This window comes from Eubalaena glacialis, chromosome X (assembly GCF_028564815.1).
Source record: "Eubalaena glacialis isolate mEubGla1 chromosome X, mEubGla1.1.hap2.+ XY, whole genome shotgun sequence".
Classification (NCBI taxonomy): Eukaryota; Metazoa; Chordata; class Mammalia; order Artiodactyla; family Balaenidae; genus Eubalaena; species Eubalaena glacialis.
Genome location: NC_083736.1, coordinates 113,002,053 through 113,027,817, shown reverse-complemented (window position 1 = coordinate 113,027,817; position 25,765 = coordinate 113,002,053). Strand labels below are relative to the sequence as shown.

The window sequence follows — 25,765 nt, the reverse complement described above, 5'->3', positions numbered from 1 at the left end:
GATTTCGAGGGTCTCTTTTAGATCTACACATTTCTATGATCTAGAGCAACAGTCAGCAAACTTTCTGTAAAGTACCAGATAGTAAATATTTTAAGGCTCTGCAGGCCACATACTGTCTCTGTCACATATTCTTTATTTTTACTATCCTTTAAAACTGTAAATACCATTCTTAACTCGTGGGTAGTACAAAAACAGGCCATAGTTTGCAGATCCCTATCTATAGCCAGATCTACAAATTTATTTCCACTGACTGTATGTTTCTGTACTTTGTTCCATAAAGGGTCCTTTCTCCTTCTTCAAGAATCTAAAACCACCCTACTCTTACGAACTACTTCAGGGGCTTCCCTGGTGGCGCAGTGGTTAAGAATCCACCTGCCAATGCAGGGGACACGGGTTCAATCCCTGGTCCAGGAAGATCCCATATGCTGCGGAGCAACTAAGCCCGTGCACCACAACTACTGAGCCTGCGCTCTAGAGCCCGCAAGCCACAACTACTGAGCCCACGAGCCACAACTACTGAAGGCCACGTGCCTAGAGCCCGTGCTCCGCAGCAAGAGAAGCCACTGCGATGCCCGTGCACCACAACAAAGAGTAGCCCATGCTCGCCGCAACTAGAGAAAGTCCATGCACAGCAATGAAGACCCAACACAGCCAAAAATAAATAAATAAATTTTATTAAAAAAAAAAAAAGACTATGAGGTAGTATACTATAGTGGATTAAGAGTATACCACCTTTCAACAGATGTGGGCTCAAATCCTTAACGACTAAGCTTCTCTAGACCTCAGTTTCCTATCTATAAAAATAAAGTTTTCTAATCTACAGGGTTGTTCAAATATTAAATTAGATAACATGTAAAATTATTAGCACAGTGCATGGAACATACATAGTATAGGGTCAAAACATTATTATTGTTATAATAAATCATTGATCTGACGCCTAACACCTCATCACAGCAGTGGCTACTCTATTCAGATGCCACTAAAGACTTATCCCAGCTTGCAAATTAAAGCCAAAAGCAGAGTTTCGGTTTTGAAAGAAGATTGCAGAACAAGGAAAAGTGGTTTTCTAATGAATAAGCATATACTACCCACTAGAATTATGGCTGTCTTTGGATAGTCATGAGTTAACATTTGTATTCATTCACATTCTCTCCCCTCCGCCAAACTACCACTTTCTAAGGGACTAAGAATGCATACGAAATTATGAAACACATGGATTATGTGCACTCTAAAAAGATATTCCAAGGACTAGTTAAATAAATTATGTTCCATACATAAAATGGGATCCTATGACACCATTAAAAATTACAGACAGGAAAAATTCACTGATAGGAAAGCTGCTGACAACATGCCATTAAGTTTTAAAAGCAAATGAAACAGTTTGCACAGTATGATTCCATTTAAGTAAAATTCTATGTGCATTTTTATATATAGGTGTATATATACATGTGTATGTTCATCAAAATGTTTACATATTTAAAATGGGAAATTTTTACTTTGCTCATTGTACATTTCTGCATTATTTAGACTTTTTAAAAGTAAATGTGGATTGACATATATACACATATGTATAAAATAGATAACTAATAAGAACCTGCTGTATACACAGGGAACTCTACTTCACTTCGCTATACAGTAGAAACTAACACAACATTGTAAAACAACTATACCCCAATAAAAATAAATAAGAGAATCATCAAAAAAAAAGAGCGAGAAAAAAAAAAGTAAATGTGTCATGAGAAAATATAAATCCAAAATTCATTTTGGCAAAGAAAATGCTGAACAAAAGCAAGTCATCTTTTGCACAATGTATTTACACATGCACGGAGTCAAATGTACTTTCCAAAATAGCAAAATGATTTAACCATTCACTAAGTTACCCACACCTCTCAGGCTACCCACTCATACTCTAAACTTGCATTCTATTGACTCAGAACTTCACTTTGTTAGTTTTTATCCTTGACATTACTTATAAAGAGTCACTGTCAACAGTAACCCATTAGACTTAAACGCTTGTAGGTTACATTTTTAGGGTGCTTTAGAATAAGAAATTTACTGATTTGCTTTATATTGGACTACTCATGTACAAATAAAAATAAAGCAAACAGAATATCACATTTTGCTTAGCATACTATGCTTTATAAAATAAACTACTAGAAACAATGACGTATTAATTTCAACTTTATAGTAGTAGAAGTGTTCAAAGGCTTGCCATACCAGTCAGGGCAAAAAAGCATTTTTAAAAGACAACAACATCTGAGACATAACTAAAACAACTATATATAGTATATAATTATATTTATTCATATATGTATATTTATGACCGTAAGAACCAAAATAAAGACACATATTCTATACTTACTTTTCCTTTGCCTTGCTTTTGGTTTTTTCCTTCAATGTCTTCAAAATCTGTGTCAGAAGAAAAATGTGTTTCTGACTCCCTATGACAAAAAGATAAGCAATTATTTAAAACCTTCCTTAGAAATGTAGTGGAGTTTCTAAATTTTGCCATATTTTCTAAAAGAAAGGCTTGGTTAACTCATTACAAAACTATATTAGCATTAAATGTAATTAAGATGCTTTCCCAAAGCAACATATTGTAGCATATTACCAAACATTTAAAATTATATAACACAAAAACATTAATCTAAAACACAAATGTCTAAGCATGTTTTTATTTTGTTAATTTTTAACCAAAGCATAAAAAGAAAACCAGGGGCTCTCAAACTTTTAACTCTAGGAACCGTGGTGTTCTATTGGAATGGCTGGTTTCATTTTCTGATTCAAAGACCATGGTGTTCAGGTAAAACTGTATTTTAGCACTAGGCATGGGATAATCTTTATTAGGGAATTTTACCAATATTAAGGATCTTATGACCTTTCCTATATCACACAAAAATATTCATAATCTAAGTGTAACTATACAAAACATGTATTTCTGAAAGAATATACATAAAACATTTTTACAAACTAAATCATTTGAAACAGGGTAGGGAAGTGTGCTAATTGATCAAAATCCTTTATGAAGCAAAAAGCTGTTGAGCTATAGTCAAGAAAACTGGTTCTAGTTAATACGGTACTAGGAAACTGTGTGATCTTGGACAACTGACAACCACTCAATCTTCTCATCTACAAACAATGTTTATGCAGGAAAGAATGAAATCTCTGAAGTCTCTTTAATCTCTAAAATATAGATTTATAGTTCTAAGAAACTGTCCCTCATTTTGGAGTAGGAGGGGTGCTTTGTATAATCTGGATTTTCTAAGGCAAAGTGGAAGTAAACCAATTTAAATACACATGTGTGATGCTTCCTATATATGTAAACATGGGTCTATCTATCTAAATAGTAGTAACAGACCCACACTTAAATGCTTAAGGCAAGGCATACTTAGTATCAATATTTGGGTCACAATGGATTTTAGAACTGAACAACACACATAAAAGATAAAGGTTTTACCATTTTAAATGTGTAAAACTATTGTCGGTTTTGTTTAAAATAAATAGAATCAAAGTGTAAGACTATCTTTCTAAAGCTAGTCTTCTCTAACTAGATTTCTTCTATTTCCATTTTTATTGCTATAATAACCAGTTGTCCAGAGGCTGTGAGTTAGGAATACTTTATAAATCTAAAATAATGGTTAAGATGCTAGCAGGGGAAAAAAATTACTATTTATAGCACTTACCTACAAAGTTATTTAAACAATGTATTGAAGATAGTGGCAATCCTAACTATGTCCTATAATGTTGGAGGAAAAGAGCCTGTAATAAACACCATTTCCCATAGTTAATGCACCAAAAACTGAATGACTACTTAATATTAACCTTGAAACTCATGCCTCTTACATCTTAAGAAGACTGTTGTCATCAATAATCTTCCCACATGCCTATATGGCTTTGCAAAAAAAAATTTGAAAATGGTTTTAAACATCCTGGTGTGTAAGTAGTCTTCTTTCTTCCCCAAGATATCTGTGGGACACTAGCTCTCTCAGAGAGCTCAGTAAATGCTCTAAGTCTGCAATCACTAGTCTTTGCCAATATTCTGATGGCCAAAGAGTAATCAAAGGCTCAATTACATTCTTAATCCTCATCTCCAGGCTATCCCAACTAAAAGAATGAGCCACTAGAGGCTTAATTACTAACTGGAAAACCTTCTGAAGAAAACTGAAGTGAGTAAATGGGGTAAGAGCCTAAAATATCCCCAACCAGAGAAGAAATATTCTTGTGAGTCTGTCTTTCTCTAATGCTTCCTTCTGTTTTTAAGATCAAAAGAACAACAACAAAAACCTATCCTAGGTGAAATTAACATATGCTAATATGTTTGCGGGGTATACTGGGTTCACCTTTTAGTGGCTGGAAACTTCATGAGCCATCCATCACATGACTGAATCTTCCACTCCTTTCTCTTTACCCTGCCCCCACCTCACATACCCAATCAAATACTGTCTATTCTACCTCCACAACATCGATTCCCTCTTATCCATTATCCTATTTCAGGCCCTAATTACTCGAGATATTCTAATGGTCAACAGTCTAGTTTATAACGCAAACCTTTTTAATTACCTCTACTGTATTAATGTATTTGAGAAATTTCATAAGATAATTTTATAGTAGTCAGACCAAAAATTAATTTTTTTCTCAGACTATCCCATATCTTCCCTCAAACAAAAAGAAAAACAAGAAATTTTCCTCAAGAATCTAAAAGTAGAGTCAATATAAACTGGGATTAAAATCACATTAAAAATCATACTTTGAAATATTGGCAATATCCCAGCAGACCCTTAACACTCTGAAAATAATAAAATTATTTTAAAAATGAAAATCTAGAAAACATCAGAAGCAGACACTGGCCACCATTATGTACAAGGATATCTGCTGTTTTCAAAATTTTTAGCAACCAGACTCTGTTTTTAAATCAAGTCTTATAAAGACCCTAGTATGTGGTATATGTGTGCGTAAAGTTAACGGGGTCCATGAGCAGTTTAAAGGTTCACTCTTCACATAGGTACCTCATGAAACTGGAGCTTAGTATGAAAACCACTACTGCATATAGCAGCTCAAATTCTTTCCTACATCAAAACACCAAAGAGTAATGAGAATAAAAGCTGAATAAGGAGTATAGTAGCTTTTAAGACAAGGGTAAAGAAAATAGCTATGTTGAAGTCACTTTATGGACCAATGAGCATATAATTTGTTTCTGGGGGGTTAAAAAAAAAAAAAGGAAAGCATGTCCTACCCTCCTACATTCGTTTTAGCCTGTCATTTGATTTTAAACAGAAATCTGACATTACATCCTAAATACTATTGCATGGTATATATTCCTTACTAATGAGAACACTTAACATTTTAAGAATTTCATGACACTCCCTTCAAAACAGTTGCTATTGTAAAACCAAGTATGGACTCAAAGAACTGAACAGCAAAAATAATAAATTTTCCAGGATCTGAATTATAAAATATACTACAAAAAAAGGCATGGAATTACTGTTACAGAACCCAATAAGCATTGATATAAACTATTTCCAAGTATGCATGCTATTTTATACTGAAACATTATATCTTCTCAAACAGAAGTAACTTTAACTGAAGTTAATACAGTTCCCATTTTGTGGAAAAAACAAGTATTTAGAAATTATCATAATATACTTACTGAAGTAGATTAAAATCAGTTGGTATTTCTGGAGCTGCTATCATTTCTTTATCATCTTCTGGAACGCCCCAATGTCAGAAATATATTCATATATTTACGTGGGTAAAATGATGGTTTGCTTCTTTCTTCTAAGACAGACAATTCCTTTAAAAGGGACAGGGGGGTGGGGGGGGGGGGTTGAACGCCATATTTATTATAAACACACCAAAAATATTGGGAAGGGTATCTACCCCAAAACTAAATTTCCAAGTGTCTGCTAATGTGTTTTAGTAAATAAGGATTTCTTTCCCTTGCATTTGACTGCTTTTTCTAGATATGGATTTGTTACAACTGTTGTAGCCCCACGACAGTAACAACAAATACAAAGAAAGAAGCTTCTATTACAATTATTTTTTTAAATTTGTTATGATTCTCCAGCCTGGCTTAAAAAGACAGATGCCCTAACTAGGAACAGAATGTGACTTTTACTCATCCTAAAATCTTTATGACAAGTTTAAACCATAATACAAGATGCCTGAAAATTCTATAGCTTTCTGCTTATGATGTACAGTATAGTTAAAAGGAGCTAATAAAAAAAACTAAGATATAATTTTAAAATACTTTAAAAACAGGTTCTTCTACCATAGAAGAAACATACGGTCCAAAAGCCTGGCTTATTAATAAATAACTACACTTCATGATAATACCACCTGCGTTGAACAGGAAAGGGGAAAAAATGTTAGCTCTGATCCATTCCCTCAAGGAACTTATAATCAATTTAAATACGAATGCCATTTGTAACCAGAGTAAGTTTGGCCATAGGAAGATGCAGCTCCTAAACAAGAGAGTGACCTAAAAGCAAATGACAAGTCTATAACAAAAAAGAGAAAATAGACTGGGTTTGAAGCTCTGAATCTTATGTATAACTTTCTTTTAAAATTTTATGCTTTTATTTCCAAGCAAATCTCATACTTGGTGGCCACCTAAAGACTAAACATATCCAATTAATAATAAATATTCAAATATCACATAGTGATGAACTTCTAATGATCTCTTCCAGCAGAGTAAACTTTATACAAGAAACTGTTCATTCAATTTTTCCATTAAGTTTAAATCTCTAAAAAACATCATAAATGGCTACTAATATATAATTAATATACAAAAGTTGAAAACACTGCATTTGCTTGCTCACTCTAATTAAGCTACTATGAATAGCAAAATAATGAAGAGGAGAAACAAGAATCAGTAATATACAAATTAAGCCCTAATCAAGGGTTGTCTATACCACCACTTTGAGTTTCTTTTTTTCTGAAGAATACTCATACTGTAAAATCTTTATTTAGATATCACTGTTAGTATAGTCTTCTCACACTAAATCATGGTCCCAGGATTGTTCCCCTCCAAGACCACTAATTGTTAATTTGGTTTTATTTTTATTGTAACCTAAGGAATTATCTAAGTAGTATATCAGAGTTCTGAGACTTGCCATCACATGTAGGATACACTCTAGCCTCCTAAAAGTCCCAACTAATTTAAAAAAGAAAACTATTTTTTAAAAAGAAAACAATTTTGTTTTTTTAAGTGAGCTGGAGAGGTAGAGAGATAATAAGTTCTAACCAACACATCAGGTCATCTAGATGGCAAGATGGAAATAAAGAGCTTGCTGTGTCTGTCTGCCTACCTGCCCCCTCCCCTCTCTCTCTAAGCATTTTATAAAACCAAACTTGATGCATTCCTTAAATATACAGTTTTTAAGCAGACTTTAAAGATAGTTCATAAATGTATTCTACTAAACGACATAAAGAATGAATCAGCTCTGAAAAGCAGAGAGCACTAAATAAAACAGGTACTGTATGATATACTACATTCCTCTAAACAGCACAAAATTAATTTCTAGTGTACAAGAAGTCTTGCCAGGTCAAATTATTTTTCTCAAAGTATGGCTATACTAACATGTACTTGGTAATTAGAAACCAAAGAAAACACAAAAGAAAAACAGAATTTATAAAGATGTGAGTCTCCCAGACAAGGTGTCTGTATTTTAAAAAGAAATATCATGCCAGGGTCTGATAGGTTTAGAAAAAATTATTAAACTAGCCAACTCCCTATCCCAGTGAAACACCTGTTTTTAAAAGTTTCTAAATATTAAAAATCCATCCAACCAAGTAAAAGTATCTACCATGTGCCAAATGCAGCAGTGGGCACTGGGCTTACAGTAGTGAACAGGAGAGCAATGATCCTTGCCCTTATGGAACTACCTGTAACAGTAAATGTGAGAATATATTTCTAGGAAAAGGCACCTACCTCTATTGCAACCTATTATTAAACATAATATTAAATTCCATGTATCTTGAGTTTTTACTACTGTAATCATGCTCTAAATAACCAATTTGCCACCAAAACAGTTCTTCATAGCTCAAAAAATTATATATATTTAAGTTGTTTTGTAATTTAAAGGGGTAGGGGGAACGATGGATATGTTAGCATTGGTTTGCGTTTTTTTTTCTTCAAGAATATAAACTTTATCTGCAGGAAGAACTTCGAATTTTTCCCTTTTTATTTTAAATGTCTACAGCTATACATAAATACAATTTGCTTCCCCCAAAGATTTTCATTAAAAAATTCACAAACAAGGTCTTTAAATGTACTTAATGCCATTTGACCTAAGTTGGGAATCCCCAAACTGTAAGAATACATAATGCTCAAATAAAAGTATAAGTTTAATAATCAAACTCACCACACCATTTCTGGCCTACTGTATGTAGGTTATTAATTTTTAAGAAATATGCTCAAAGATCACAAGGTGGAGCTCTCACCTAATGTCAAAGAAAAACTCTGAGATTTTTAGCATTTGTACCAATTCTCTATAACTACCATAAGAGAGTTAACATTCCAACAGCTTTGGAGGATAAAGCACAGAAATGAAATTTGCTTTAACTCTCAATCACTATGTCCCTTTTGGGAAAAAATATATCCACTAACAACTAGCTTCTGCTTCTTCTTACTGAAAACTAAGCAAACACATTTATCGATAGGTTGAATAACATACTTTAAAGTAAAACCACTTCCTTAGGCTCAAGTGTGTAATACACTGCCATTAAAGATTTATTAAAATTAAAAAGTAATAGGTGATTATATATATTTTAATTCTATACCTTAAATTCAAGTAAACGCTCTCAGCAGTACTGCTTTTGATATAAACAGAGATCTAAAAGCTGAAATTTGATCACCATACTTTTCAAGTTATCTATAATGAATCTATGTTTAGGGCCTGTTACTCAGTTTAGATCCCGAGTTAACTAATTCAATAACAAAAAAACTTTCTTCTTCCACTTCTGAAAACCTGTTGGATACCTACTACTCTAGCACATAAACAAAAATATATACTAAATATATATAATTATGCTTGCATCCTTAACTCCAAAAAATGACTTAATTAAAATTATCCACCCACCGCCAAAAAAGTAAAAATACACAAAAAACAACCCGTTTTTCTTTGATATTGTTTAAAAAACTTAAAGTAATTCTGACTTCTTTTTATAAAGGAATGATTGTTTCAAAGTTCCTTTAATTCAATCCCAAGTGGTTTCAAGATAGAAAATAAAAAGCTACAAAACTAACAAGGTCCCTCAGAACCCACATGTTATTGGGGAGTGGGGGGAGCACTTAAAGTAGCTGGTGTATTAATTCTTTCCCTAAAAATGCAGAAATATTCAACTGCTAAAAGCTAGCAAATTCAGCACATATACCACACGTCACACCCTTATCTTAACACTAGCCCAAAAGGGTTACGTTCTTCTATCTATAAGGATCACATCTTGGAAATGTATATACCCTTCTGAAATGCCACCATCATTATAACGCAAACACTTAAAAATACGAACTACTTAAATGCCCAGCCATGGATTAACTTACGGTACAAAAATGTAATTCATATTCATACACTGAAACTACATATGATGACTGTGTAGCAACATGGGTAAAGTTTGATAAGTTAAAAGCCTTATATTAGGATACAATATTAACCAAAAAACAAAACAAAGGAAAACAGTTAACATATCAGAGTGGTGAAAATGTGGTTGATTTTTCAATTTTTAATTACGATGTTATCGTTAGTAAGAAAAAAAGTAAATTATGAGGGTGGAAATTTATTTTTCAATGTCTTCTCTTAAAATCTGAACTGAGAGGAACTACAAAATTATCTCTGCTGCTAAAACCTGATCTATTCATATTTCAGATACATAATGTCAAAGTTAAACATCTACAAAAAGAAACTGAGTTCTATCATAAAATTATCTTTATTATGTTCACCTACTCAAGATTAGCAGGGAACAGAAACTTTCATATGAACTCCTGACAAGACCCAAAGGTATGTTCCTTTTATTGGCTTATCTACTTTCTTAGGAGATAGCAGACAGAAGTCTGTCATTTAGGATGAGACTGTGAAAGAAAAGGGAGACTAGTTCCCGGAGTTATTTAATCAAAACAGGAAAGTCACTATCATTCCTTATGTCAAATGATACATGGCAACTTTAAGTACATAGGTAGGGCAAGAAATGAAAAAAGCCTTTAAAAAAGATTTCTCCTTGCTCAAAAAGATATTTTTCCTCCCTCTGTTTATCTCCCTAATTTCTGCTAACAGTCTTCTAAGTAAACGACAGGGTGAAAAGAATGACAAATCAAAACAATGATCATGTATATTCAGGCCAGCAACACAATTTTAACCTAGGTGTTTCTTGATAGCATACTCACATTACACCTACCACATAAATCATTTGCAAATATATTTTCCTTTCCACAAACTAGGAAGGAGTCCTAAAGAATTTCTAATGGAAGCACCTGCTCTAGTGCAGGAATAGGTAATCTGGAGAAGGTAGGACTAGAAGAAATCTAAATACGTAAAAGAATTAATAATCCTGTCTACATTTCCTAACTAACAGTAGGAGAGGTCAAATATCTGCCCTTACAAACTTAAAAAATAATATACAGAAGAAAGGGAAGGCCAAAAGTAAAAAAAAAAAAACTCTCTAAAATAACTAAGTAGACAAAGTGAACACACCTAATGCCACAACACTTCAAAAACAACTTTTACTTTCAGGAAGAGGGGAAGGAGCAAGCTGGGGCAGTCTACACACATCTGGCATCACTATACACTGCCAGAAACTAAGCCAGATAGAACTGGAAACATCCACCTGTTCCCCTCCTATTTTTAAATGTACGATAGTATATGCTCAGCAATCTTCCTTATTTTCTTGTCTACCCACATTCCCCAATACTTTCCAAATGTGACTCAAGTACTAACCACAATTAGGATCACCTGGCCCAACCTACTCAGCTTGCCCCAGTTCTCGACCATCAGTTCTGATTTCTGTAGAAAAATTTAGCACTCCATCGTTAACTTCACACGCACAGAGTGCTACCATTTTGAGGAGGGGGGAAAGGGGGGGGAGATAAGAAAAGGCTTCTGCCTTATTCCTGCAGACCCACTACTCTATCACTCTGTACTCAGTCGTACCCTGTGCCTTAGTCATCCAAGGATCAATACTCTGCCTTGTTCTTGTGGTAATATATCTACCAGCTCCATCCCAGGAACTGGAATCCTGCCCCTAAACCTACCCTAAAAAGTCTCCCTGTGTCTCTCCAGTTGCCCTAATCCAAATGCCACAATACTGTCCTCCTCTCATCTGTCTACCATACTGACACTGACTGCTGCTAGACACTGGATACCATATCATACCTGATACAGTGGACATATATAAACTATCTAATTCCAAGTCTGCTACTTCCCCAGTTTGCCTAACCAGCTGCTGCTGACTAGACATTATCTGGCCCTATCACAAAATAAATATCAAAACAGGTAAATATTTGTTTTATCATATACTATCACCTCAAAAATCATACCTCAGGACTTCCCTGGTGGCGCAGTGGTTAAGAATCTGCCTGCCAACGCAGGGGACACGGGTTCAAGCCCTGGTCCAGGAAGATCCCACATGCCGCAGAGCAACTAAGCCCGCGAGCCACAACTACTGAGCCTGCGCTCTAGAGCCCATGAGTCACAACTCCTGAGCCCTTGAGCCACAACTACTGAAGCCCACACGCCTAGAGCCTACGCTCCGCAACAAGAGAAACCACTGCAATGAGAAGTCCACGCACCGCAATGAAGAGTAGCCCCCCGCTCGCCGCAACTAGAGAAAGCCCGCGCGCAGCAACAAAGACCCAACGCAGCCAAAAATAAATAAATAAATAATCATACCTCAGTCTGCAAGGTCAACAGCTAAATCATGAATCATTTTTTAAAGTACTGTCAATGTTCACTCTTCATCTCACTTATACTTGAATATCATACTCTGAAGTTAGCCTTCTGCAATAATTTAAAGTATGTATGTGCCCCACTGACATAACTTTCTGTATGTTAAGACACGAGTAAACAGCAGCAATTACTACTGGGTGTAGTGGCTTTCGACATTTCAGAGGTGAGACAAAATTAGCTGGTATAAATGAATGTCTAGATCGGAAAATCAAATTTACAACAACGAGTTAATTTCATGTGTTAACACTTGTGTAAATGGTATACAGCATGATATAAGCACAGTGCATCATTACCATCAAATCCACTTCACACTGGGCACCACTGGCTCACTGGCAGATTTCAATCAATAACGGTTATCAAGGCAGATTTCATAACAAAGTTGATGAAGACAGGATAATCCCGCCCAGATTTTGAGGGAAATCCAAATTTTTATTTCATATACTCTGACTGATTACACCAAAAAAAACTTTCACATTTATTCAAGGCACTAAAAAGTATCTAAATGAAATCTTGAGTGTTTATTAATAACTCACATGAAGATGGAGACACAATTCGGTTAATAAACAAAGTGTAAAATAAATCATTTTATAGAGGACAGTGGGAAATTTTAATCTAAGATTTAGAACTGCAGTTACTACTACCAAGCACAGTATTTTTTATTCATTTTATTATGGCAGCAAACATAACATACATGCTACATATTTAATACCTTTTTTTTTTTTTTGGCTGCACCACGTGGCATGTGGGATCTTAGTTCCCCAACCAGGGATTGAACACGCAACCCCTGCAGTGGAAGCGTGGAGTCTCAACCACTGGACCACCAGGGAAGTCCTATATTTAATATTTCTTGTCCCTTCCACTTCTGATTAGGTAACACTTTATTAAAATACCTAGCATTCGCATCCACTTGATATAAACCACTAACCTTCCTACTAACTAACATCCACAGTACACAATTCACAGGCTTGAATTATATTCATATTAAAGTTCAGAAATCATGTTTTCACAATAAAGTTTATGAACACAGTATAGGTACTTCCAATTTCTCATTTCAAATCTAAAAGGCTGGTAATTCTACACAATGACAATGACAGGAGGGTCACATATATGTTGTCCTCCAAAATTATTTTAATTCTCTCTAAACTTAAGCTTTCCTAAATAAAGATTAAAACATGTAAATTACTTTTTAAAAACTAAATCTAAGCCAGATAAAGACACTACAAAGAACGACAGACCAATATCCCTGATGAACACCGATACAAATATCCTCAACAAAATATTAGCAAACCAAATTCAATAGCATATTAAAAGTTATTATACACCATGACCAAAGTAGGATTTATTCCCGGAATGCAAGGCTGGTTCAGCACATGAAAATCAATTACTGTAATGTACATATTAACAGAATGAAAGGCAAAAACCCCTCATGATCATCTCAACTGATACAGAGAAAGCATTTGATAAGATTCAACACCTTGGGACTTCCCTAGTGGCACAGTGGTTAAGAATCCACCTGCCAATGCAGGGGACACAGGTTCAAGCCCTGGTCCGGGAAGATCCCACATGCCGCAGAGCAACTAAATGCATGTGCCACAACTACCGAGCCTGCGTGCCACAACTACTGAAGCCCACGCACCTAGAGCTCGTGCTCCTCAACAAGAGAAGCCACCACAATGAGAAGCCCACGCACCACAAGGAAGAGTAGCCCCCGCTCGCCGCAACTAGAGAAAGCCCGCGCGCAGCAACGAAGACCCAACACAGCCAAAAATAAATAAATAAATAAAAAGATTCAACACTTTTTCATGATAAAAACACTCAACAAACTACACAATGAAGGAAAATACCTCAACATAATAAAGAACACTTATGAAAAGCCCGCAGCTAATATCATACCTAACGGTAAAAGCCTAAAAGCTTTCCCTCTAAGATCAGGAACAAGGCAATGATGCCCTCTCTCTCCACTGCTATTCAACACGGTACTGGAAGTCCTATCCAAAATAATTAGGCAAGAAAAAGAAATAAAAGCCACCCATATCAGAAAAAAAGAAGCAAAATTATCTCTGTTCACGGATGATACAGTCTTACACGTAGAACACTCTAAAGATTTCACCCCCACCACCAAAAAAACTGTTACAATAAACAAATTCAGCAAATTGCAGGATATAAAGTCAACACACAAAAGTCAGTTGTGCTTCTATACACTAAAAATGAACAATCCAAAAAGGAAACCATTCCATTTACAATACCACCAAAAAGAATATTTAGGAACAAACCTAACCAACGAGGTGGAAGACTCAAACACTGAAATTTATAAAACACTGCTGAATGAAATTAAAGAAGTCACAAATAAATGGAAAGACACTCCATGTTCAGTGATTAGAAGGCTTAATATTAAGATGTCCATACTACCCAAAGCAATATACAGATTCAAAGCAATCCCTATCAAAATCCCAAGAGCCTTTTTGGGCAGAAACAGAAAATTTCCTCATAAAATTCAAGGGACTCCAAATAACCAAAACAGTTTAGGAAAAAAGGAACAAAGTTGGAGGAAACACACTTTCTGACTTCAAAACATATCACAAAGGTGCAATACTAGCATAAAGACAGACATACAGGGCTTCCCTGGTGGCACAGTGGTTAAGAATCCGCCTGCCAATGCAGGGGACACGGGTTTGATCCCTGGTCCAGGAAGACCCCACATGCCGTGGAGCAACTAAGCCGGTGAGCCACAACTACTGAGCTTGCACTCTAGAGCCCACGAGCCACAACTACGGAGTTGGCGTGCCACAACTACTGAAGCCTGAGCGCCTAGAGCCCATGCTCCACAAGAGAAGCCACCACAATGAGAAGCCCGCGCACTGCAATGAAGAGTAGCCCCCACTCGCCACAACTAAAGAAAGCCCACGTGCAGCAACAAAAGACCCAACACAGCCAAAAATAAAATTAATTAATTAATTAATTAAAAAATAAAAAGACAGACATACAGACCAATGAAATAGAATGGAGAGACCAGAAATAAACCCTTGAATACACATTCAAATGATTTTTGACAAAGGTGCCAAGACCACTCCATGGGGTTTCTCTTCAAAAAACTGCTGCTGCGAAAACTGGATATCCACAAGCAAAAGAATGAAGTTGGATCATTCATTACCTCACACCATATACAAAAATTAACTCAAAATGGATTAAAGATCTAAATGTAAGACCTAAAACTATAAAACTCATAGAATAGAACTTAGGGGAAGAGCTTCATAACACTGGACGTGGCAATGATTTCTTGGATATGACACCAAAAGCACAAATAGACAAATGGGACTACATCAAAACTTTTACACAACAAAGGACACAACCACCAGAGTGAAAGGCAACCTACAGAATGGGAGAAAAGATTTGCAAATCATACCTGATTAGAGGTTAATATCCAGAATATACAAAGAATTCCTACAACTCAACAACAAAAAAATCAAATAACACAAATTTAAAAAGGGACAAAGCACTTGAATTGAAACCAAATCAAAACTACAATGAAATACCACTTCACACCCTCTGGGATGGCTAGAATAAAAAAGACATAACAACAAGTGCCTGCAAGGATGTGGAAAAAATTGAACACTTGTGCACTGTTGGTAGGACTGTAAAATTGTGCGACTGCATTGGAAAACCGTCTGGAGGTACCTCAAAAATTTTTAAATAGAACTGCCATATAATCCAGCAAATCTCCACTTCCAGGTATATATTCCAAATATTTGAAAGCTGGGTCTCCAAGAGATATCTGCACACCCATATTCAGAGCAGAAAATTCACAGTAGCCAAGAGGTGGAAGCAGCCCACATGCCCATTAACAGCTGAATGGATAAACAAAATATGGCGTATACATACATTGGAATATTATTCATCCTTAACAAAAGAGGAAGTCCTGTCACATGCTACAACATGGATGAACCTTCAAGACATTATTGTAAATGAAATAAGCCAGTTAGTCACAAAAAACAAATACTGCACGATTCCACTTACATGAGGTATCTAAAGTATCAAATTCATAGAAACAGGAAGTAGAATGGTAGTTACCACATTTTGCGGGGGGCAGGAAAGGGGAAGATGTTTAATGGGTACAGAGTTTCAGAATTGCAAGATGAAAAAGTTCTGGAGATCAGTTTCACAGCAATGTCAATTTACTTAACACTGCTGAACTGTCCACCTAAAAATGGTTAAGATGGTAAACTTTACGGTTTTTTTTTTACCACAATAAAATAATTTAAATGTAAACCCTTTTATCAAGCGTCTCTTGTATCAAATACTCACAAGATTTTACCAATCACTTGAGAACACCTTTCTAGTGAACAAGCATACTATACAACATAACTACTGATATCTTTTAAAATGTAATTTTATAAATTAAGACACTGACAATTGATATCTACACTCAGAATACTGTATTTGTCTCCTATTTATACAGTAAAAAGGAAACAAAGCTTGTATCTTTATGGCAAAACAGTCAAAGAAATATCTAGCTTTAAAAAAAAAATCAGTTCTACTTAATGCAGTGTGGTGACCTAAATGGGAAGGAAATCCAAAAAAGAGGTGATATATGTATATGTATAGCTGATTCACTTTGCTGTACAGTAGAAACTAACATAACATTGTAAAGCAACTACACTCCAATAAAAATTAATTCTTAAAAAATTGAAGTATTTGGTTGAACAATGTAAGGTAGTCTCAGCTATATCTTTACTCTGGTAAAGAGTTTAGCAGTTTCTTCTAAAAACCATACAGCTCACCACAAAAAAAAGAAATGATAATTATGTAACGGAATAGAAGTGTCAGCTAAAGCTACTGTGGTAATCATATTTGCAATATATAAATGTATCAAATCAGCACATTGTATACCTTAAACTTATTCAACGTTATATATAGATTATTTTGATAAAAAATTTTAAAAATTAAAACCATACACGCATTTGCCATAAAAACCAGCAATCTTACTTGTGAGCATTTATCCCAGAAAACTGAAAATCTATGTCCACACAAAAATGAATACATGAATGTTCATAGCAGCTTTATTTGTAATAGCCAAATACTGGAAACAACTCTGTTATAGGTTGAATTGTGTCCCCCCCCCACCAAACTCCTATTTCGAAGTCCTAACCCCCAGTACCTTGAAATATGACTTTATTTGAAGTTAGGTTCTTTACAAAAGTTATCAAGTTAAAATGAGGTCATCAGGATGGGCCCTAATCCAGTATGACTGGTATTCTTATAAAAGGGGGAGCTTGCAGACAGACACACACAGTGAGAATGTCATGTGAAGATGAAGGTGGAGACCTGGGTGATGCTTCTATAAACCAAGAAACCCCAAAGATTTCCAGCAAACCACCAGAAGCTAGGGAAGAGGTATGGAATGGATTCTCATTGCCCTCAGGAGGAACCAACTTGGCTGACACCTTGATCTTGGATTTCTAGCCTCCAGAACCGTGAAACAATAAATTTGTTGAAACCACCTAGTTTGTGGTGCTTTGTAATGGCAGCCCAAGCAAACTAATACAAACCCAAATATCCTTCAATGGGTGAATGGTTAAACAAACCATGGTACGTGGAATATGAGTCATCAATAGAAAGGAATTAACTGTTGGGATGCAACAACTTGCGTGAATCTCAAGGGAATTATTTTGAGTGAAAAAAAGTCAATCTCAACAATATATACTGTATGATTTCCACTTATGGAACAGCCTCCAAAATGACAAAATTATGGAGAACAGATTAGTGGTTGCCAGGGATTAGGAACAGAATAGAAGAAGGTGAGAGAGGGGGATGAATGTAACAATAAAGGAGTAGTATGAGGGATCTTTGCGATGATGGAACAGATCTGTATCTTGATGGTGGTGGTGGTTACATCTATCTATACATGTGTTAAATTGCACAAAATTAAAAACACACAAAGACAGTCACACAGAAAAGCACACATATAATTGCAAAATCTGAATACACTGTGGATTGCACCAATGTCAATGTCCTGGTCTTTATATTGTACTACAATTATGCAAGACGTTTCCATTGGTAGGAACTAAGTGAAGGATATACATGGGACCTCTCTCCTGTTTTTGCAACTTCCTATGAATCAAGTATTAATTATACCAAAATCAAACTTTAAAATGTCTAATCAAAATCCTAGAAAAGTTTTTTTTCCCCCAAAAAAATCAACAAACTGATTCTTAGATGAAAAGGTAAAGGAATCAGAAAAGCCAAAACAATTTTGAAAAAGAACAAATTTGGAGAACTCACACTATACACTGTATCAAGGCTTACTATAAAGCTACAGTAATCAAGACGTTGTAAATGGTGATTATGACAGATCAATGGAATAGAGACCTCAAATAGACCCACACACATATGGTCACTCACTTTTTGACAGAGGCACCAAGGCATTTCAATGAAGAAAGACTGTCTTTTCAAACGACTGTATATCCATTTGCCAAAAAAGCTCCTTAATCCATACTTTGTACCATATGCAAAAATTAACTCAAAATGAATCCTAGACTCAAATGTAAAAACCTTCAACTATAAAATTGGGTGGCTTTTTTAAAAATAGCTTTCTAATATGATTTTTTAAGTTTATTTTTTTAGGCTGCGTTGGGTCTTCGTTGCTGCGCGCGGGCTTTCTCTAGTTGCGGCGAGCAGGGGCTACTCTTCATTGCCGTGCACAGGCTTCTCATTGTGGTGGCTTCTCTTGTTGCAGAGCATGGGCTCTAGGCGCGCGGGCTTCAGTAGTTGTGGCACGTGGGCTCAGTAGTTGTGGCTCGCGGGCTCTAGAGCGCAGGCTCAGTAGTTGTGGCACACGGGCTTAGTTGCTCCGCGGCATGTGGGATCTTCCTGGACCAGGGCTCGAACTCGTGTCCCCTGCATTGGCAGGTGGATTCTTAACCACTGTGCCACCAGGGAAGCCCTAAAATTGGGTGGCTTTATTTGTAATCACCAAAAGGTGGAAAGCAACCCAAATGTCTTCAACTGGTGAATGGATAAGCAAATTATGTTATATCCATACAATGGACTACTACTCAACAGTAAAAAAGGAACAAACTTCAGATATATCGCGTCAGCTGAATCTCAAATGTATTCTGCTAAGTAAAAGCAGCCACACTCAACAGGCTGCTTATTCTATGATTCCATTTATATGACAGTCTGGAAAAGGCAAAAAAACCTATGGATGGAAAATAGATTAGTGGTTGCCAGGGGCTCAGATTGGGGAAAAAGAGCAACACACACCAAGGAGTTTTGGAGGGATTCGGGGGTAGAGATATTGGAACTGTAATATATGTTGCTGTGATAATGGTGATACAACTATATACATTTGCCCAAACTCACAGAACTGTACACTAAAAAGAGTGACTTGGACTTTATGTAAATGATATCTTAATAAAAAATTTTTAAATCTGTGTCCATCAGTGCTGTCCCCCCCTCCACCACCCAAATGCTTTCTTCCAATTAATTTCTTCAACATCTATACTAGAACACCAGAACTATCTGTTTTAACCACTTGAACAATATTTAATTCCATGTTGCTCTGGTCATTTTAGTCAATTAACACATAAGCTGTCCCTCATACCAACTGGTACATGATTGCAGATTTTGACCAAAAGCCATATGCATTTGTAATATTAACAAATAATATTAAAATTGGCCTCCATACACAAAGGTTATACCAATTTGTACTTCCACCAGCAACCAACCTATGTATGGGTGTGTTTCTGTACAGCTAAGAGCACCGTTAAGACTTTCAAATTTTTGCCAATCTGCTAAAATGAAAAATGATAATTCAGGTTATAGGTGAATCTCCCTACACAAAATTTTACTTCACAAACTCAGAAACCAAACATACATTTTCAATAAATCCCTTGTTATTCAAAACCTGTAAACCAGAAGATTTGGATAATGCAGTATTTGCCCACTAATAAAAATCAGGAACCAAATAGGTCTGGCTAAGAAGCAATACTTGTAGTTTTAATTTGCACTTCTCTAATTTCCTTATACTTAAGAGCCATTCTTACTGTCTTTTCCATAAACTCTCCCTGCTCATGTCATTTGCCCACATTCCTAACGGGCTGATGACCTCTTTCTTGCTGACTTCAAAAAGCAAAACATTCTCTCCACTGCTTCCAAGGAGACAGATCACTTCCTGCTATAATGGCGTCTTTGCGCAATAGTTATTACATACTGCCCTACCATCTCTCCTAATCTGACCTTGTCCACGAGGGCTTTATCTTCCAGCCCGCTCACCTCCTTATCTACTCCCATTGCCACATACAAAGGATGTTATTATCTTTTGCACTTGAGATTTCTCAGATCAGCCATCCCTGGGCTAACTAGCTCACTACTCTCCATGCTTCTTTGATGCACTACCCACCCCCACCCTTACACATTTTTTGTGATTTGCACGTTTTATGTCTCCAAGTATGTAAAAAAGAAAAAAAGGAATTTAGTTGCAGAGGGCTTTTTTCTGTTCTCCTTGTTATTTCTATATTAGACGCAAGAAGAAAAACACCCTCACGCCACCATGGTAAGACCAGAAGTCTTACCAAAATACTTAAGTAATGAAATGGTTTCCATAACACATCATTGACTTCCCCTAAACACTCCTAAGATTATTTTCTAAAAGATTAAAAGTCTTGCCCAGTGTCACACAGCTAGTCAGAGATAAAACTCTGGGCTTGAACCTGCCTTCTGCATGTTTGCTTCACAAATAGATGGGTGCCCTGTTAGGATAATCCACATATCAGCTCTTCAGAACAAATGAGATTATGCTCTTAAAGTCCTGTGAATCAGTCAATTTCAAATATAAGAGAGGTGTTAGTTTCCCTCCTCTATGTTTACGTAAATGTCTAAAACTATCACATAGGAAACCCCTGAAATATCTTACACACCTTGTTCAATACATGCAATAAAAACAATATTTTTTCCTTACACTTGTGTACACAAAATGATCTCTAGCAAAATCTTGAGCAGCAGAAAATCCCCAACAGCTACACTTTACCATCAATCTTATAAAGCAAATAGGCACTTATTGTTTGTACGTCCCCAAAGGGGAACAGTAGCTCCACCACCATACTTATAGGTGATCACGTAATAAATAATGGAAAAGTCTATCTATAAGAGAGTGCTTCTCTTAAATTCCAGTGGGCATAAGAATCATATAAACGCTTGTTTAAATGCAGGGTCACAGGACCCACAACTAGGGACTCATTCAGTAGACCTGTATACAAGTGCCAGGCATCTTATATTATTCACAAATCCCCTATGTAGGTGGGTCCAATCCCACTTTAAGAAAAGCTGCTGTTAAGTCATGGAATAAGCAACTTCTGATATACAGAATGACCCAATTTTAGAGACAGAGAAGGCATGAGTAGTTAGGGAAGAAAAGCAAACACACTTCCCCCTTCCTGCTTGGGCCACTTAATCATCTGAACCTTATTCACACAAATGCCAGAAACCCACAGCTCAATGATGCATTTCCCCCAGAATGTCCTTAAGAAGCTTCCTAAAGTCTAAGCCACCAGTGGTCACCATACCACTCGTCTTTCCACAAGAAAGAAATGTGCCTTTCCTAAAAGATACTGCCCAAGTTTAAGCTAACCACGATTGAAATCTCCACGAAGTTTATTCCATATAGACTTCAATTTGCCACTGGGATCTTCTTTCCAATTTCTACCTTCTACAGAAACACCAGGAGCTGCCAGTTTCTAGAAATTCTGAATAACCCAAGACAAAAGTTTACTCAAATGGAAAAAAGCATTAAAGAATATATTTCTAAAACTGAGTTTAAGAAAAATACAAGATAGCCTCTTTGGACACTTGTTATATTTTAACACCACCAAGCCCCTTCGCAATCCTGACCAGATCCTGCAAAGACCACAAATCAATGCTTTTTTCATTAATGAAATTGAACCTACGGCTGCAATCACAATTTTTGTTTCAGTATTCCATGAAAGGTGCTCATTCCCATCTCTGCTTCTCCAACCTATAACCATAACTGCCCCCTTCTACTTAACCTAAAATCGTTCTTTAAGGCCCAATTAAAATCCTAGCACAGTCAGTTCCTGGTATCCTTCCAACTTAGCTATCCCTCCCAACCCTATCCCCTAAATCCACTGCCTAACTGCCCTTTTCTGTTTACATAGCATTTATTTCAGCCTTTGAACAATAAATTATTCTAATAACCATAATAATTATCCTTATTCTATTAAATTCTCTCTACTCCAGCCCTTAATGAATTGCTCCTTTCAAGTGCAATACACTTATAGTTAAATTCACAAAATTAAGAATTTCAATTCAAATATTACTAAGCACCTCTGTACTAGCACTGCGATAGCCCTGATGATAAAAATAACAGGCACAATTTTCAAAATGTAAATAAAAGGGTAAAAATGAATAAAACATGAACTCCATTTAATGACCTTAATGCTGAAGTCTGTAGGGTTGACAGGCACTAATGTCTGCAACTTACTTTGAAATCCATCAAAAAAAAAAAGGATGATCAATGGATAGAAGGGAGCAATGGTCGGGTGGATATTTGACAAAGCAAATATAGCAAAATGTTAAAGGTAGAATGTAGGTGATGGGTATATGGGTGATTGTTGTACAATTATATATACTGGAAATTTTTCATAATAAAATGTTGGGGGAAATGAATAAAACATAGTTGTCCCCCACCTCATGAGTCTACAATACAGTGAAGGTGTCACATAAGCAATTACAATTGAGTACAATGAAAGTACACTGGGGACTTCCCTGGTGGCACAGTGGTTAAGAATCCGCCTGCCAATGCAGGGGACACGGGTTCAAGCCCTGGTCCGGGAAGATCCCACATGCCGCGGAGCAACTAAGCCCGTGTGCCACAACTACTGAGCCTGCACTCTAGAGCCCGTGCGCCACAACTACTGAGCCCGCGCGCCACAACTACTGAAGCCTGTGCGCTCTACAGCCCTCGTGTCGCAACTACTGAGCCCACCTGCTGCAACCACTGAAGCCCGCGCACCTAGAGCCCGTGCTCCGCAACAAGAGAAGCCACTGCAATGAGAAGCCCGTGCACCGCAACGAAGAGCAGCCCCCGCCAGCTACAACTAGAGAAAGCGCGCACGCAGCAACGAAGACCCAATGCAGCCTAAATAAATAAATAAATTGTTGAAATAAATAAATAAATAAATAAATAAATAAAATACATAAGAGAGACAGACAGACACACAGAGAATCCACCCTTAACTGGAAACAACTGAAAAAGCAGCATTCTGGTAACTTTTCAAACCACCAAGACCATCATACCATTTATCCAGGCAAATTCTTTCTAACAAGCTTGTTTTAAAATCAGAATATAAATGAGAAATGCAAGAATCAATGGTGCACTGTGTCTTGTAGTACTCACAGATAAATGGAAAAACAGAAGGAATCAAACTAACACCTAAACCAGTCTTTTTTATGGAAGCAATGAAACAGAAAAGAACACACATACCATAAAATATATCAACCGTAAAGTATATGAAGTAATTCGGAAGGCAGAGAGCAGTAAAGTATTTGCTTTGCTGATTGACAAGACAAGAAAAAGTAATGGGCAAAAAAGATTACAATGGATGGTTTCCCTCATAATACTGCAGTGGGACATATATCTGGGGTTTAAAGCCCAAGAACTTGAAGATTCTCAAATAAATCCATTAAGGTACAAAAGTAGTTATATAATATATAGGTCTACTTGTGGTGGCTATCACGTTCAAGAACAAGGAGAAGGAAAAAAAAAAACTAAAATTCCATTGCAAAATGCAATGGGTTGAATGATAATGTGTGCTGAGAGTTTACTAAAAGAATAAAAAGCCAATAGTTGAGATTACTTGAAGTGTCCACAAAGTATAAGAAACATTATACTGGACCCCGTCATCTAGGTCAAACCCGCTGAATGTTTTAAGGGCAATCAATGTCCTTCAGTGCACACTACACAGGAAGCATATGACCTTGGTTCCCACAAAATGACACAGGAAATTACCTTTAAAACACTTAGAATAATCATATAGCATCCATTACACTAATAAATCACTTTTTCTCATTTTTCTTCCCAGGCTTTGTCCATATGTGCATGCCTGAATGTCTAGGTGTAAAAATTTCAAAACTATAACCACAGAATGAATGTAACTGTGCATAATTTTTTATCTCTATATGCATTTCTACCATTTCTGTAATATTCGTAATAACTACTACTAATAGTTTCAAGAAATTCCACCACATGTGATGTACTATAACCTACTTATTGTTAGACATTAAGATTGACCCCAGTATTTCATTACAATAACTAATACCACTTCCTGTGTACATACTTTATGTTTAATTATTCCCTATCTTATCATTATTAGATCCAAGTAGATCAACATTTATTTTAGGGCTCTTGGTTAGCGATAAGGTGCATGCCTACAATTTTTTGCTATTTGTAAAGTGAGGAGATTTGCACCTGTACTTTGCGTGGTTCCTGCTTAAGGATTTAAAATGACAGATTTGGGCTTCCCTGGTGGCACAGTGGTTAAGAATCCGCCTGCCAGTGCAGGGGACACGGGTTCGAGCCCTGGTCCGAGAAGATCCCACATGCCACGGAGCAACTAAGCCCATGCGCCACAACTACTGAGCCTGCACTCTAGAGCCCGCGAGCCATAACTACTGAGCCTGCGTGCCACAACTACTGAAACCCGCGTGCCTAGAGCCCGTGCTCCGCAACAAGAGAAGCCACCGCAATAAGAAGCCCACGCACTGCAACGAAGAGTAGCCCCCGCTCGCTGCAACTAGAGAAAACCCGCGCGCAGCAACGAAGACCCAACACAGCCAAAAATAAATAAAAATAAAATAAATAAATGTATTAAAAAATATATTTAAAAAATAAATAAAATGACAGATTTATCAAGCACTTAGCTTAGTGCCTAGCACCCAATAAAAATCAACAGGTAGTAGTAATAATATTGAAAACTTCATATCTACTAACGTTTAAGATCATTAACAGTTGTTCATATCAATTTGTATGAATGTTAAATAAAACAATGGTAACATTATCGAGCATATTCCATGTGTCAGGAACTTAACATACTACACTATCTTTGATTATTTCAAGGTAGGTAATATCCTGCCCATTTTATAGATGAGGAAACAAAGAAGTTAGGTAATTTCCACAAGGTCACAGTTAATGAGGAAAGAAGTCATAGGATTCCAACTTAAATCTGCTAGGCTCTAAGGCTTATGTTCTTTCCACTATCTCAAGCTGCCTCAAAATACATTTAAATGTTTTTGGAAGCTATTCACCATTACAAACATAGATGTGAATCAGAAAAATATTAAGAAACCCAAATACCTTTGTTATCAGACAGCCAGTTCATCCAGTAGCATACACATCTCCAAAATCAAAGACAGGGAAGACTAGAAACAATACAGATCCGATCTGAGGAGAAGACCTGGGTTAGAATCCTGGCACATCAGCTTTGTTATGTTAAATTCATATATATATATATATATATATATATATATATATACATACACACACACACACACACACGTGTGTGTATACATATATATACACACATATATATATGTGTATATATATGTATGTATATATATAGTTTAGAATCTTTAAGGCTTCTTCCTGATCTAAAATTCTATGGTTCTAAAGAACACAGAACCAGAACACATAAGATGTATGTTCTAGTGTTTACTAATTCTAGTTGTGTGACCTTGGGCCGTGTTGTTTGGCTCCTCCAAAAGGGTAATTCCTCATTTGTAAAATAGCATGAATACCACAAGACCTCCCTCCCTAAAGG

The 25,765-nt window shown here is 36.3% G+C and overlaps 1 protein-coding gene across 4 annotated transcripts in view; it reads right to left on the bottom strand.

Annotated features, from left to right (window-relative positions):
• The window catches only part of STAG2 (STAG2 cohesin complex component), a 115,489-nt gene that overhangs the window by 69,849 nt on the left and 19,875 nt on the right, over window positions 1-25,765 (bottom strand). For all 4 annotated transcript variants that reach the window (XM_061179392.1, XM_061179393.1, XM_061179391.1 and 1 more), the window contains exons 2-3: window positions 5,648-5,791; window positions 2,363-2,441 (exon numbers count right to left, since the gene is read on the bottom strand). In XM_061179392.1, the coding sequence (XP_061035375.1) occupies window positions 2,363-2,441; window positions 5,648-5,691 (123 nt within the window). In that variant the 5' untranslated portion in view covers window positions 5,692-5,791. The remainder of the gene's footprint in view (window positions 1-2,362; window positions 2,442-5,647; window positions 5,792-25,765) is intronic.